Genomic DNA, 16,585 nt, shown 5'->3' on the forward strand with positions numbered 1-16,585 from the left:
ACATGGCTGGACCAAAGTTCTGAGCTATATAAACCTGCTGTCTGGTTTATCCCTGCCTGGGATCCTCTGGCAGTGCCTTTGGACCTCTGAGCCAGGCCTGCAGCTTCTATTCTGAGGAACTGTGTTTAACTAGACACACTTCTTTATGTTTTAGTTATTTAGTGTGTGTGTGTGTGTGTGTGTGTGTGTGTGTGTGTGTGTGTGTGTGTGCATGTGTGTGCACACGTGCATGTGTACCTGTGTGTACACCTGTGTGCATGCAAGCATGTGGAAGTCAGGGAACAACTTGTTCTCTCCTTCCATCACGGAGACTGAAGTGGTTGAACTCAGGTCTTCAGGCCTGGCAGCAGGTACCTTAGCCTGCTGAGCATCTCTTTTGATGACCTACTTACAGCATCATTTTGCTCTATTCCTTTTTGCCTCAGGGGCAGGATCTCACAGCAGGGCCTTGCCCGTGCCATTCAAGTGCTCTACCACTGACCTACCTCCCCAGCCAGACTCTCCTTCTAGCTGAGGGCCTCTTTTCTAATTTAAGAATCCCATTCATGAGAGCTTTTCTTTTTCTTTTGTTTTGTTTTGGTTTTGGTTTTGGTCTTTTGAGACAGGGTTTCTCTGTGTAGCTTTGGAGCCTATCCTGGCACTCACTCTGGAGACCAGGCTGGCCTTGAACTCACAGAGATTCACCTGTCTCTGCCTCCTGAGTGCTGGGATTAAAGGCGTGCGCCACCAATGCTCCGCCTTCATGAGAGCTTTTCTGATCACCTTCCAAAACCCCAGCTCCAAATATTATCACATTGGCTTTAGGCTTTCAGCATAATGGACTTCGAGGTACCAAGTACATTCCGTCCGTCTGTAGGGAGTCAGTTGCCTTCTTCCTGGTGCTTTTTTTCTTAAGCCTTTCAGGGACTGTTTTCCTAAGAAGTAAGATACCCAACAACATAGTTCACATTGATTGGACCCATATTTCATTTTTATTTCACCCCAGAGTTTCTTCTTGAGGATACAATCTAGGATCAGCTGTTGTGTTTGGTTTTCTGGGAAGTTTCCTTTGTCTTATGACATGCACATCCGAGGCACTTTATCTCTTACCCTCTAGCATCATGTCGTTTGTTTTCAGTTTTATTATCATGGCCTGGCTTTTGTCTTCTTTACAGAACACTGCGAGGGTATTAGTCCCTCCTTTGGAAGCCACAGTGGTACACACTAAGGCCTGACTTAATTATTAAGATTAGTTTGGATCAACTTAGGAAGTGTCACTTGAGCTCTGTTATAATTACTGTTGGCTTTTCCTCCCTGTGCTTCCTAGGGACACTAAGACTGAGTGAGCAGCTTAGCCTCATTAGCCCTGTTGACCATTCACTTTGACTTGACTCTACTATGATTTCAACAAGGGTGGTGCTATTCTTTTTTGTTTGTTTTAAAGACAGGCATTCTCTTTGTAACAGCCCTGGCTGTCCTGGAACTCACTCCATAGACCAGGCTGGCCTCGAACTCACAGAGATCCATCTGCCTCTGCCTCCCAAGAGCTGGGACTAAAGGAGTACACCGCCCCGACACTGCTGGACTTAATGGCACAGTTAATTTCAAAACTCCTCTGCCTTTACCGTTCTATTGTGAACACAAGAGTGCCTGAGCTATTTATTACCTATATGGACAAATTAATTTGTTTTTCAATGTTTTTTTTTCTTGTTTGTTTTGAGATAGGATCTCACTTTGAAACCCCCTGAACTCACAGAGATCCAACTGCCTCTGCCTCTTGCTTGCTGGGATTAAGTGGATTGGTTTTTAGTGTTTCCTATTTTAGATGTAGTTGTACATACGAGTGCTTTTCCTGCATGTGTGTTTTATGTGCACCATCTGCCTGTTTGCTGTTAGAAGAGGGCCCTGGAAGTCGAGCTGTGGATTGTTGTGAACTCCCATCTGGGTGCTGGGAGTAGAACTCAGGTCCTCTACCAGTGCTCCTCGTCACTGAGCCATCTCTCTGGCCCTGTCATTTTAGTTACCATATGCTCTCGTTATTCCAGCTTTGGCCAATGGGAGTCCCATGAGCAGCTGCATGAATCCAGAGACATCCCCAAAACTTTGCAGAGTTTTTGTTTTGTCTACATCTAGATGCTCGGGTCCCTCTTCTTTTCCTCAGTCAAGGTGATAGCCAGCATCTCCAAGGAGTTCTGAGTTCTCTTGTGTAGCATGATGGTAAAGGATGGCATGGTCAAGTTCTCTGCTCCGTCTTTGCTTGCTGGCTCTTTCAGCGGACACAATTAGGAAATAGACATGTGTAAACAAACATAGGCATGTGCACACACATGAGTATGGATGTAGAGGTCACAGTTCAACCCAGCACCCTTGCAAGTTTTGTAAATTCTGCCCAGTATTTGTGTGTTCATCTTCAGTCAGAATCTTCACCCCCAGGTTTGCTTGTTTCCACTTTTCTTTTTTCTCTTCCTCCCTTCCTCCCTCCCTCCTTCCCTCCTTCCTTCCTTTCTCTTTCTTTTCTTCTAGGTATCTCTGTGTTGCTCTGACTGTCCTGGAACTCACTCTGTAGACCAGGCTGGCCTCAAACGCAGAGATCCACCTGTTTCTGTGTCCATTCCTCCCTTCCCCGGGTGCTGGGATTAAAGGTGTGTATCACCACCACCCTGCTGCTTGCTCTCATTAAAAAAAAATTGTGTGAGCATTCATATATGCACTTGTGTTTATGTGTATATGTGTGCATGTCCAATATGTGCATGTGTGCTCATGTGGATGGGCGTGCGTGCGTGCGTGCGTGCGTGCTTGCGTGCTTGCGTGCGTGCGTGCACATGTACAGACACTCTCATGGCTGGCCTATGCTTTTTTTTTTTTTTTTTGGTTTTTCAAGACAGGGTTTCTCTGTGACTTTGGAGGCTGTCCTGGAACTCGCTCTTGTAGACCAGGTTGGTCTTGAACTCACAGAGATCCACCTGCCTCTGCCTCCCAAGTGCTGGGATTAAAGGCGTGCGCCACCAACGCCTGGCCCTCCCATCTGTGCTTTATATATTACCTCTTGCCAGAGGAATTCTGAGGTATAGTAGCGCCCTGCAGCTGGCTTCTTATGGGTTGTCAGGCTGGAACTCAAGTATCAGGTTTTACCTGTGGAGCCATCTCTCTGGCTCATGTTTGTTGTTTCTATGATACATGATACACCTAAAATAATTTTTAAAATTTTATTTTATTTTTGTATATAGTGTCTATCTTTGTAGCTTTGTTTGGGCCTGGAACTTGTAATTCCTACCTTAGCCTCTGTAGTGTTGGGTTGCGGGGGGTTATAGTTTAGTGGTAGAGCATTTAACTTGTGGGTGGCCCTGGATTTGTACCTCAGCAATGGACATACACAAAATGAAAACAAACAAGGTCACTCCTTCTTGTCTACACTGTTGGTTTGTTTGAGACAGGGTCTTGCTGTGTTGACCAGGCTAGCCTTGAAATTGAGATATTCCTGCCTCAGCCTCTTGAGTGCTGGGGTTATAGTTGTGTGCTACCACACACAATTCTACACTATAGACATTTTTCTTCTGTGCCCCCTAGCTTTTGATGAACATATTTCTAGATCTCTCTCTAAATGTACATAATTTAATCATATATTGCATTATTCTCTAACTTATTCCCTACTAATTTGCATGCCTTTAGTGTCTTTCCATAATAGTTCATCTAAAATTGCTCTGCTCACAAAAAGAAGCCCAGAGAATATTGTGTTCTGCTTGCAGAATAGAGCTGTTAATTCCCTGTCACTGGACTTTGACAGATTTGCTATTGAATGTCAAGCTCACATCAACGTCTTTGTAACTAAGTCTTCATTTTTCCCTTAGGATAGAAGTGGAATTACTGGTCAAAGGGTATGTATGTTTTTATGACTTTCAGAGTGGCCAGCAGCTATGGTGGTATTTCCAGGCTAGTGTGTCTCCCTTGGGCTGTACATTGGAGTCACAGACATGACCGGGAGCAGCTCCCAGAGGGTCTGATTTCATGGATCTGGGATGTACCCAGAATTTATAATTTTAAAAGATTTTATTCTTATAAGTATATGTGTATGTGTGGGTGCTGGGAACTGAATTCAGGTCCTGTAGAAGAGCAGTATTCTTGGAACTTAGCCATTCCAACGGCCCGAGTTTGTAGGTTTTAAAAGCTGCCCAAGAGACTTTTATATGCAGCCAATTTGATTAGGTGAAAGTGGTAGTAAATTATTTTGATGATAATTTTCTTCTGAAAAATTTTCAGGCATTCAGATCTGGGAGAAGTGCCCCCAGAAGTAAAACCTTCAGACAGCCAGACATCCGTGGCAATTGCAGGTAATATCAGACTTGGACCCATTTTGAAATAGAGGGGTTTCTTTTATCTATTGGGATTCTGGAGTCTATACTCTTCTGGGCTGGGATTGTAGACCTAAAACAAGCTTAAGGCTTGTTTTCTCTCTATAAAAAGATTTCATTCCAAGATGTTCAAATCTTTGTGTACTTTTTATTGGCATTATTGTTTCCTTTGTAATAAAGCCGTAAGTTGTGCAAATACTAGACCTTTACTAGAGACAGATGCATACATAATATGTGACTATTTTGTCCCATTGTGTTTAGCGCCCACTGTGTGTGTGTGTGTGTGTGTGTGTGTGTGTGTGTGTGTGTGTGTGTGTGTGTCCTCAAAGTATAAAGTACTGTATCATTGAGCTACATTCCCAGCTCTGCTTTTACTTTTGAGACAGGGTTTCACTGTGTAGCCCTGGCTGTCCTGGAACTCACTTTGTAGACTAGGCTGGCCTCGAATTCACAGAGATGCTCCTGCTTCTACCTCCTGAGTGCTGGGATTAAAGGAGTGTACCACCACCACCCAGCTTGCCCTTTTTTTTTTTTTTTTTTTTGATGTTGTTTTTGTTTTTTTAAAGACAGGCTCTAACTAAATAGCTCTGGCTGGCTTAGAACTCACTATATAGACCGGACTAGTTCAGACTCATAGAGATCTGCCTTCTTTTTGCTTCTGAGTACTGGAACTAAAGGTGTGGCTACCATGCCGGTCTGTTTTCACTTGGATATCTTCCTTAGAAGTATAATATTGAAACTTATCTTTTGCTTTTGTCAGTTGTGTCTTTAGTATTACATCTAAGAATCCAGCACGATGTCAAAGATTATGAAGACTTACTCACATGTCTTCTAAGAGTTTAATGATTTTTTGGCAGAGGTTGGGTGGTGGGGAGGTTGAGACAGGGTTTCTCTGTGTGACCCTGACCATTCAGGAATTTGCTCTGTAGACCAGGCTGGCCTTGAACGCAGCTATCCACCTGCCTTTTCCTACCGAGTGCTAGGATTACAGGCAGGCACCACCACCGCCATCTGGCTTTGAGTTTCATGATTTTTAATTCTTACATTTATATTGTTTATCCATTTAAAGTTAAGGCTGGGACTAGAGCCCAGGCCCGAAGTCCAGGTCTCCTTCCAATATCCTGATCTCTCTTTATCTATGTGTGGTGTGAGATGGGGGGACCACCTATGAGCTTTATTCTAACCAATGCTAATAGCCTCAAGGTGTCACATGGTAGACATTCATTCATTGCTCAGTAACATATATCCTACATCTTTTTTTTCTGAAATCATTTTTTCCTTTTTTATTCAGAAACAAGCTTGTTTTACATGTCAATCCCAGTTCCATCTTCTCCTCCTCTCCTGTCCCCCATCAATCCCCTATCCCACCCCCTTTCTGCTCTCCAGGGAGGGTGAGGCCTTCCATAGGGAATCTTCAAAGTCTTTCATATCATTTGGAGCAGGTCCGAGGCTGAGAGAGTATCCCTCTATGTGGAATGGGCTCCCAAAGTCCATTCGTGTACTAGGGATAAATACTGACCCACTGCCAGAGGCCCCACTGAAATTATTTTTAAATACTCCAATTTAATCAACTTACTTCTCTACCCATAAAATACCTATTGAAATGTTTCACCACCCTTTCAATTTTTTTATCTTCTCTACTCATGAAAACAATCCTGCAAAGGGCACACTGTAACACCCTCAGTCATCTGAGATTCAAAGTAGAGTGACTTCCCTCAAGATCGTCCAACTTACAAATGGCAAGGCTGTGACTAGAGCCCAGGCCCGAAGTCCAGGTCTCCTTCCAATATCCTGATCTCCCTTTATCTACGCCCCCCCCCCCACCTTCTAAGAAGTTATGGGAAAGAATGAAAGGAGACAGTAAGAATTATTGATCCTGACGGCAGACATGGTAAATTAATGACTTCAAAAGAACATCTGCCTGAAACAGCTCTTTTCTTCCCCCTGACTTGCCAAGGGCAAGCGATGATTTGCAAGACTGAATTTAAACCTCATGATCCTGTTAGCTGTGGAATAAAAAATTCCATCTAAACCTAAAACCAATGCCTTTGCAGCCTCCAAAGTTGGATGGTCTCCACCTTCGCGCTTACCATCTTAGCTTCTGCAACTAATGAGTGACGACAGAAGGAAAGAACCTTCTGAGGGTACAGTACTTGGCCATCAAGGCCAACTGGCATTCACTGCTCAATGTTAGAAACCAATAATCTTTCAATACCTAACTGTCACCAGGAATGAGTCTTCAAAAGTATGTCTGTGTCAGGCATTCCAGTTTAAAACATTGAGACACAAAGAACCTCAGTTCTGAGCAGTCCCGATTCATGAATGGCCACTAATGACCCCTCATGAACACATAATATCCTACATCTTAATGGAAAGCTAGCAAGTATGTGCTGGGTGCTGTGATAATCAGAAGGGAAAGATGACTTGGTTTCAGTGAGACTGCTTTAATGCTTTCAGTTTTGAGTCCTCCACCTGGGCTTGGGACAGTTCTTACAGGGTGTGATTTCCACGGTAGAGCCTGGGCCATACTCTGCCCTGGTGCCCATGAAGACCTGATATATAGGGCCTGTCACTGAGTCAGTCACATTCATACCCATTCCTTGCCTCTTTTTTAAGACATATTTTGTTAAGTTATGTGTGTTGGTCTGAAACTCTGTAATCCTTTAACTTCCTAAGATATGGACATGTCATCATGCCAGCCTCCTAAAAAAATGATCAGCTTTGCATAGTGGTACACAATTGTAATCCCAGCACTCAGGAGGCAGAGGCAAACCCCTGTGAGCTCAAGGCCAACCTTGCCTACCTACATAGCAAGTTTTAGGACAGCTAGAGCTACATAGAGACCCTGTCTCAAAAACAACAACAATGAAACCCCAAACCCTCAAAACAACAAAAAAACCAAAATTATATGTATGTTTTGCCTGCATGTATGTATACCACATGTGTGCAGTGCCCACAGAGGCCAGAGGAGGCCATCTTATCCATGGAACTGGGATTGCAGACAGTTATGGACGACCTTGTAGGTGCTGGGAATTGAACCCAGGTCCTCTCTGCAAGAGCATCAAGTGCTCTTAACCTTTGAGCCATCTCTCTAGCCTCATACTTGGCTATTATTTTCTACTGTAGTTATTTTTTTCTTTTCACGCCACATTTTGACTTTTTTGGGGAAAATGTCTTTCTAGTATTGTATTTTCACTTTGAGTATGTTTTTAATTTCTGGATATTGTGCTTTGGTTCTTGAGCCCTTTTGTATTTTCACTCTAATCATCCTGCTTCCAAAAGTCACACCCCCCCCATTTTCTCTCTCTTATATCCATCTCCAGAAAAATCATCAAAAAGACAGTTTAAATTGTGATATTTATCCCAGCACTTGGGAGGCAGAGGCATGTAGATCTCTGTGAGTTCAAGGCCAGCCTGGTCTTCCAGAAGAGCCAGATATGTAGTGAAACCCTGTCTCTAATAAGCAAACAAAAAGGTTTATCTGTTAATTATGGGGGGATCATAAAGTTGATAAATAAAATATTTTAGAGCTGTAGCTATCTTTCCAGTCTTTGTTTTTGTTTAAACTGGGCTTATTTCAAAATCTAACCTGGAGACACTTCAGGTCCTGAGTATTTCAGGAATCCTTAACCTGTAGTACCAACAGTCAACAAAAGCCAGTCCAGACTTCTCTGTAGAAAGGCTCTCACTGGCTGATGAGGTGACACGCCTGTATACTTCTTTTTTTCTAGATTTGGAATGGAGAGAAATGGAAGGAGATGACTGCGGGTTCCATTATGGAGGTAGAAACTATGGGACTTAGGACAAACTGGGTTGGGGAAGCCGAGGGTATAAATGCAAAGTGAAAAATAACTAGGACTTAATGGTGTTATATATTTTTATATTGTTAAAATTTGAAGGAATTGCAATTTTGGTTTAAAAAAAGAGGGCTTAATTTACTTTTTGTCAGTCTATTTGACATTCTTATCACATTATTAGATTAATCCCCCTTATTTTCCTTTGCTTTTTCTCATAGATGGTACAAACGAGGCTCAGGACAATGACTTCCCAACAGGTATACATTTTCTCTTTCTTTTTCAGCTTTCCATTCTATTGGAGGAGGATACCCTACAGGTGGCTAGTTCTTAAACTTGACTATATCAAATCACTTGGGTGTTTGACTCTAGACCCTTCTTGTCTATCACCTCTTTATAAACTATTAGTAATGCTGCTAAAAACTAAACCACTCAGGAACTTACTTCCTGTAACTTATCAATACAGCCACCATGAGTTACTGTCTTTGTGAGTGGAGGCTTCCCCATGTATCTTATTTTTTAACAAGTTCCTGAAGTGATTCTAATACCCAGCTATCTAGATTTAGAAACTCTAGCAATGGCTTCGTTTGTGTATTGGCAACTTTGGATCCAGAGTTGCTGAATGGTCTCCTAAGGACCGAATGCTGGGTATGGGTACATATGTAAAATAAGATTATTTTTTGTGGTTTTTCCCAAGTTGCTTTGGTGATCATGCTACTTAAGTAGCAATGGTTGTGTATCCCTGGCTTCATGTGGGCATAACAGAGAAAACTGAGTAGTAGCTATGCAAAATTTCTGCCATAGTGCAGTCTTCCTGTGTACTTTTTCTGTTTTTAATTTATTTTTATAATTATATTTATTTGGGGCTGGAAAGACAACTCAGTGGTTAAGAGTACTTGGTGCTATTGCAGAGGACCTCAGTTTGGTTTCTAGCACTCTTTTGGTGGTTAATAGCTCTATGCTACTCCAGTTCCAGAGGATCTAATGTCCTTTTCTGGCCTTTTTGGGCACTGCATGCACGTAATGGGCTTGCATGCACGCACGCGCGCTCGCGCGCGCGCACACACACACACACATACACATACACACACACACACAAACACACACACACACACACACACACAAACACACACACATACACACAAACACACACACATACACACACACACATACACATATACACACACACACACAAACACACACACACAAACACACACACAAACACACACACACAGACACAAACACACAGACACAAACACACAGACACACACAGACACAGACACACACACACACACACCACCACACACACACACACACACACACAGACACAGAGAGAGAGAGAGAGAGAGAGAGAGAGAGAGAGAGAAACACCCATACACATAAATTTTTTTTTTAAATTAAGGTTTTTTACTTATGTTTTTGTGTGTACATGTGCAGGTGTATAGAGGTCAGATAACAATTTGAGGATCTGTTTTCTCCTTCTGCCATGTGGGTATTAGGTTTGGAGGCAAGTGGTTTACCTGCTGAACCATATTACCAGGCTAGTTGTTCTGTTTTTAAAATGAATTCACAGGCTAAAATCGGTTCTAGGGCTCCTATAGGTTTTTCCTCTCACCTAGACACTTGATATAGCTCATGTCTGCAAATAAGCTTAGAATTCTAAGCCCTAAAACCAACACTATGGGACACTTTCGGTGTTGTATGCCTGTAGTTCAAGGTAGAGGCAGAAAGATTGAATCTGTTCATAGGTTTGAGAAGAGACTGGGGAACACCCTTACCCACCCCCATCCCCTCTTGAAAGAAGAAGAAAAAAGAGCTAGTGATATAGCTCAGTGGTGAAGTACTGCCTAGGATGTGGATTCCATTTCAGCACTGCTAAATAAATAAATAAGAAGTGAACCACTTATGTTGGTTATGAACATTGATAAGATGCCAGGCCAAGATCTGGGTACAGGTATAACTTTTATGAGTGTTAACTGTAAGGATAACTCTTTACGCCAAGCTTCCCGAGCACCGTTGACATGTGGGCACCCAAAATAACACACAGATTATTATTAGGTACAATGCTGCTGGTCAATGTCTAGGATTTCTTATCTGCTATCTCTGTCTTAAGTATCAACCATAATTATTAATCTATATATTTATACGGCTGGGCGTTGGTGGCACACGCCTTTAATCCCAGCACTCGGGAGGCAGAGGCAGGCACATCTCTGTGAGTTCGAGGCCAGCCTGGTCACCAGAGTGAGTGCCAGGATAGGCTCTAAAGCTACACAGAGAAATCCTGTCTCGAAAAACCAAAAAAAAAAAAAAATCTATATATTTATAAAGTGTTATCGAGGACACTGGTGGTATGTGTCCATACTTCTCGGGATCACATGGTGATGACTGTCTTTACTGAATCCTCCTCTACTCTTAGTCCTGCCTAACTTGCTTCCCTATTGGCCAACAGTGCTTTATTTATCAACCAATAAGACAAACATATACACAGAAGGACCTCCACCATCAGTTAACTTGTAAAGTTTGCATTATATAGGGGACATTTGAATATCTAAAATATTCAGTGTCTACCAGGCATCAGTCAGCACCAGAAGCTTCATTGTCACTGCGTTAGTCAGGGTTCTCTAGAGTAACAGAACTTAGATTTGGTAGAATGGCTTACAGGCTATGGTCCAGCTAATCCAACAGTGGCTGCCTATGAATAGATGGTCCAAAGAATCTAGTAGTTGGTCAGTCCAAGAGGCTGTATGTCTTAGCTGGTCTTCAGTATATGCCAGAATCCTGAAGAAGTAGGCTCTAATGCAAGTGAAGGAATGGACTTATTAGCAGGATAAGAACAAGCAGTCAAACAGCAAAAACTTCCTTCTTCCATGTCCCTCATATGGCTTTCAGCAGAAGTGGTCCAGATTGGAGGTGTGTTTTACCACCTCCAAGATCCAGATTAGAAGTAGATCCTCCCACTTCAGATTAAGCAAATATTCTTTCAGGTATGTCCTCTCCATTTTTTGGTTTTAGTTCATTTCTGATGTAGTCAAGCTGACAACCAAGAATATCCATCGCAGTCACTAAAACCCAAGTAATTATACAGAGAGTGATAGTTTACAGATACACTCCTAACAATTTTGAGACTAGCATGAACTACATAAGGAGACTGTCTTAAAATATCAAGAACTCACTGGGTGTGGTGGTGTACATCTTTAATCCTAGTGCTCAGATGCATCTATAATTTTGAGGCCATCCTTGTCTACATAGATTATGGGTAGCTAAGGCTACATAGTGAGATCCAGGAGAGCCAGGGCTACATGCAACAACCCTGTCCCAGGACAAACAAAAATAAGACTTTAAAATGTAAGAATAAAGCCGGGTGGTGGTGGCTCACGCCTTTAATCCCAGCACTAGGGAGGCAGAGGCAGGAGGATCTCTGTGAGTTGGAGACCAGCCTGGTCTACAAGAGCTAGTTCCAGGACAGCCTCCAAAGCCACAGAGAAACCCTGTCAAATAAATCAATGAATAAGTAAAATTTAAGAATAAGAAATTAAACATATATGCTTATATATCTTCATATATGAATAAAGTTTCAATGTAGAGAGCATTTGCCTGGCATGCAGAAGGCTCCCCATCTTCAGCACCACAAAAATCCCAAATCACAACACAAACCAGAGCCCTGCGTTGCTGGTCTTGGATTTGCAAAAGGGTGCTTGAACAATGGTTGCTATTTTCCTTTAAAAAATAGTATCTAGTTATTAACAAAGATTTAAAAAAACAACAACAAAAAACTTACAGACAACCCAGAATGTGAATATGGTTGTACTGTCATGGGAATTTCTTGGTGACATTTTTTCCTCCAGGTTTTGAGGCAGGCTTTTGCTATGTATCCCATGCTGGACTTGAATTTGCATCAATCCTCCTGTTTCAACTTCTTGAGTGGTAGAGTTCCAGGCATGTTCCACCGTGCCCCCCAGATTCCTGACTGGGCTGGAACATGAGGGTTAGATAACCTTGTGGCCAGTTTGAGGGCTGAGAAGTGGAGTCTGGCACCCAACTAACGTGCTGTTCATTCTAATGCTTATGCTTGAGCTCAGAGGTAGATGTTGCAGTTACCCAGAAAAACTAAAAACCACTGCATTCACATGAACTCTCTGGACTCTCAAATATAACTCCTCAGTTTCCCTGTTTTTTGCCTCCCTCAAAATAGGATCTTAGTGTGTGATCCTGGCTGCCCTGGAATGCTCTGTGAAGACCAGGCTAGCCTTGAATTTGTAAGAGAGCTACCTGCTTCTGCTTCCGTAGAACTGGAATTAAAGGCATGAATAGCTGTGCCTGACTGTAGATGAGTTTTAGTTACATGTCTGAGTGTTTGTCTCTGTGTGGCTATTGTATGTAAATGTCAGTGCCTGAAGAGGCTGCAGGATCCCAGGAGTGTGAGCTACCTGCCGAGGGTACTGAGAAATGAAGCAGTATGTCCATTTAACCATCTCCCTTCCTACAGTTAATGTCTTATACATTCTAGTTAGGAGGTGCACTTGACCTTAGGTCAGCCCAGCATATCCTGGGCCCTTGGACCTGCATCTAGTCTGAGGAATGCTCTCTCTTTCCCCTCCCTGCCAGACTTTTCTTCAGCTCTGCCTTGGCCTTGAGAATGAAGGCTAAACATTTATGTCTCTCTCTCTCTCTCTCTTTTTTTTCTTACAGTGGAGAGAAGCAGGCTTCAGGAAATGCTGTCCTTGTTGGGACTGGAGACATACCAGGTACAGAAGCTCACCCTCCAGGACTCCCTGCAGATCAGTTTTGACAGCATGAAGAACTGCGCTCCTCAGGTTCCCAAAGACCTTCCCTGGCATTTCCTCAGGAAGCTGCAGGCCCTTAATGCTGAAGCTAGGAACACCACCATGGTGCTGGACATGCCTCCAGATGCCTGGCCTGCCGAGAAAGAGAGCCAGATGGAGGAGGAGATGATCTACTGGGACCCGGCCGAGGACATCGCCACTGATGACATCTACTCCTTCTCTGAGCTGCCTGTGCCTGACACGCCCGTGAACCCCCTGGACCTTCTCTGTGCCCTCCTGCTGTCTTCAGATACCTTTCTGCAGCAGGAGGTCCTGCTGAAGATGTCCCTCTGTCAGTTTGCACTTCCGCTTGTGTTGCCTGACTCAGAAAACCACTACCACACGTTTCTGCTCTGGGCCCTGCGGGGTGTCATGCGGACGTGCTGTTTCCAGCCCCCACGGGGCCTCAGGAGCTTTCGAGAAGACAGTGTGGTCCTGTCCAGACTGCCCACCTTTGCCTTCGTGCGCATGGATGTCAGCAGCAACTCCAAGTCCCAGCTGCTCAATGCCATCCTCAGCCCAGCTCGCCGGCAGTGGGACTGCTTCTGGCATCGGGACCTCAATTTAGGCACCAATCCTCGAGAGATTTCGGATGGGTTAGTAGAAATCTCCTGGTTTTTCCCCAGTGGTAAGGAGGACCTGGATGTTTTCCCAGAACCTGTGGCCTTTCTGAACTTGAGAGGTGACATTGGGTCTCACTGGCTGCAGTTCAAGCTCTTGACAGAAGTCTCGTCTGCTGTGTTTATTTTGACTGACAACATCAGTAAGAAGGAATACAAACTGCTGTACTCCATGAAGGAATCAACCACAAAGTACTACTTCATCCTGAGTCCCTACCGGGGGAAACGGAACACAAACCTGCGCTTCCTGAACAGGCTGATCCCTGTGTTGAAGATAGACCACTCTCATGTCCTTGTGAAGGTCAGCAGCACCGACAGTGAGAGCTTTGTGAGGCGGATCCGAGCGATTATATGCAGTGTGGCACGCTCTCCTTGCAGGAGGGTGTCCGTGGAGGACATGGCACATGCGGCAAGGAAGTTAGGCCTCAGAATTGACGAGGACTTGGAGGAGTGTCAGAAGGCCAAGGACAGGATGGAGAAGATCATCAGAAAGATCAAGGATGTGGATGCCTACAAGAGAGACGAGCTGAGGCTGCAGGGAGACCCTGCAAGGAAGGCAGCCCAAGTTGAAAGAGAGTTTTGCCAGCTCCAGTGGGTTTCGGACCCCCCGGAGAAGCACCGGGCTGAGCTGAGGCGGCGGGTCCTGGAGCTCCGGGTGCAGCAGAATGGCCAAGAGCTCTCCTCAGGGGTGCAGGAGTTCATTCTGGGGATAAGCAGCCCCTCCCTGGGTGAGAGGCAGTACTTCCTGAGGTGGATGGAGTGGGGACTAGCTCGACTAGGCCCTCCGCGGCCAAGACAGCCTCCAGAGACCCTTCTTACCCTGAGACCGAAACTTGGTGGGGCCTCAGACTTGAATGAGCCACTCTGGCCTGAGCCCCTGGGAGTGGAGCACTTCCTGCGGGAGATGGGGCAGTTCTATGAGGCTGAGAGCTGCCTGGTGGAGGCAGGGAGGCTATCTGCTGCCCAGAGGCGCTTTGCCCACTTTCCAGGCCTGGCTGTGGAACTGCTGCTGGGTGGGCTGCCACTGGAGCTGGTAGATGGGGCTACCCTGAGCATCCCTGTTCGCTGGGTCACTGGGCTTCTTAAGGAGCTGCATGTGCGACTAGACAGGAGATCCCGACTAGTGGTTCTTTCAGCTCTGGGGGTGCCCGGCACAGGGAAATCCACACTCCTTAACACCATGTTTGGCCTGCGGTTTGCCACAGGGAGGAGCTGTAGTCCCCGGGGGTCCTTCATGCAGCTCCTCCCTGTAGCTGAGGGCTTCAGCCAGGACCTAGGCTGTGACCAAATCCTGGTGATAGACTCTGGGGGTTTGATCAGTGGGGCCTTGGCCTCTGCTGGAGACAGGTTCGAACAGGAGGCTTCCTTGGCCACCCTGCTAATGGGGTTAAGCAATGTCACTGTGGTCAGTTTAGCTGAAATGAAGGACATTCCACCAGCTATTCTTCATGCTTTCCTAAGGTTAGAAAAAACGGGGCACATGCCCAACTATCAGTTTGTATACCAGAACCTTCATGACCTCTCTGTCCCCAGTCCCAAGATGAGAGACAGGAGACAGCCCCTGGATCCGCCCAGCGACCTGAGCAGGGCTGCTACTCACATGGAGAAGCAGGGTGGTAGCTTCCGGACACTGGCAGGCCTGGCAGAGAGGCAACATGTATGGCACATCCCAGCCCTGTGGCATGGAGCGCCACCCATGGCCTCTGTGAGCCTGGGCTACAGTGAGGCCATTTTTGAATTGAAGAGATGCCTGCTAGAAAACATCAGGAATGGCTTGTCCAACCAAAACAAAAACATTCAGCAGCTCATTGAGCTGGTGCGGAGGCTGTGAATGTTTTGAGGGTGGTGCCTCCTGCTGTGGCCTGTTGTAACAGCAGCCAGCAAGGCTGTGTCTGGCACCTGAGGGTTGGCTGGTACTTGCTGCACCTGAGAAGGAAGGCTAGTGACAGACAGGACTTAAGGGCCTCGTCACAGTGGTAAGAAGCAGTCTCAGACTGGCTCAGAAATATTGAGGGCAGAGGCCCAGGACGGGGTGTTACAAGCAGTGAGTTCTCTCTTCCTAACCCATGTCAAGGCTCCTGGAAGTTGGCCCTCTGGGTAGCTGTTCCTTCATTGGCCCCTGAAATTAGGGAACAGCTCCCTTAGTCACCACAGGTGCTGGCAGACAGGGATGTTGCAGGTTGTTCCGAGGAAGCAAAAGAGGGTTTGCTTCCATTCAGCTCACAGGCCCTTTGTGGGCCACCCTTCAAGGTTTTGGTGATGTGGCACTGAAGTGCAAGGCACTGCCATGGCACTGAGCTTATATACTGGTGTATGAAGCACTCTCTGACCCTTTCCCAGGAAGTGTTCATCAGTCACCCTTTTGTGCTCCAGCACTTGGTCATACTTTCTCAACACTTCATGGCACATTGTCACTTGTGTGTTTACTGTCTGCCCCTAGACTGTGAGCTGCTTGAGGGCAGGACCTAAGCACCATTACAGCTCTGGGTCCCTAGGACCTGGCACACATAGGCGCTTAATAAATGTTTGTTGAATTAATGAGTTGAATGAATGCTCAAATGATAGTAATGTGTAGGTTTTGCCTCTCTGTGCCTTCATTGTCCTTGTGCCTAGGACAACAGCCTCAGCCTGAGGAGAGTTCTGGGAACAGGCTGTTGACTGGGAAACAATGCTGTCACAGTAACTTCAGCACTTTAGTCCCTACCCCACTTTGTAGTTGACAGAAGGAAGCCCCAGACTGCATGCAGTCCCTGCATGGCAGAACATGAGTGGAGAGGACCTGCTGTGCATTCTAAAGTCTTCCTGGCATTCTGGTGTCTCTACACAGCAAAGTAGCCACCGTGTGAGGCAGACACTTGGTGAGGGGCGTGAGCTCTTACTCAGCAGATTCTTCAGCTGGAATCAGCCATCACTTCATTAAGTTTCAGAGCTCCACTCCAAGTATGGGTTTCTGCTTAACTTCTCCTTGCTGCCGAGGCTTTGGGGTTTCCTTTGGTCTATGTTTCTTGTCTTCAGAGAAG

The 16,585-nt window shown here is 45.3% G+C and overlaps 1 protein-coding gene across 4 annotated transcripts in view; it reads left to right on the forward strand.

The window, feature by feature from the left end:
* The window catches only part of Urgcp (upregulator of cell proliferation), a 47,552-nt gene extending 31,436 nt beyond the window's left edge, over nucleotides 1-16,116 (forward strand). For 2 of the 4 annotated variants that reach the window (XM_027388197.2, XM_027388196.2), the window contains 5 exons: nucleotides 3,828-3,854; nucleotides 4,237-4,307; nucleotides 8,060-8,110; nucleotides 8,344-8,382; nucleotides 12,812-16,116. In XM_027388197.2, the coding sequence (XP_027243998.1) occupies nucleotides 8,077-8,110; nucleotides 8,344-8,382; nucleotides 12,812-15,396 (2,658 nt within the window). In that variant the 5' untranslated portion in view covers nucleotides 3,828-3,854; nucleotides 4,237-4,307; nucleotides 8,060-8,076 and the 3' untranslated portion in view covers nucleotides 15,397-16,116. The remainder of the gene's footprint in view (nucleotides 1-3,827; nucleotides 3,855-4,236; nucleotides 4,308-8,059; nucleotides 8,111-8,343; nucleotides 8,383-12,811) is intronic. The other 2 variants (XM_027388198.2, XM_027388199.2) reach the window with 2 other exon arrangements.
* Nucleotides 16,117-16,585: the final 469 nt, after the last annotated feature.

This window comes from Cricetulus griseus, assembly GCF_003668045.3.
Source record: "Cricetulus griseus strain 17A/GY chromosome 1 unlocalized genomic scaffold, alternate assembly CriGri-PICRH-1.0 chr1_1, whole genome shotgun sequence".
NCBI classification, from domain to species: domain Eukaryota; kingdom Metazoa; phylum Chordata; class Mammalia; order Rodentia; family Cricetidae; genus Cricetulus; species Cricetulus griseus.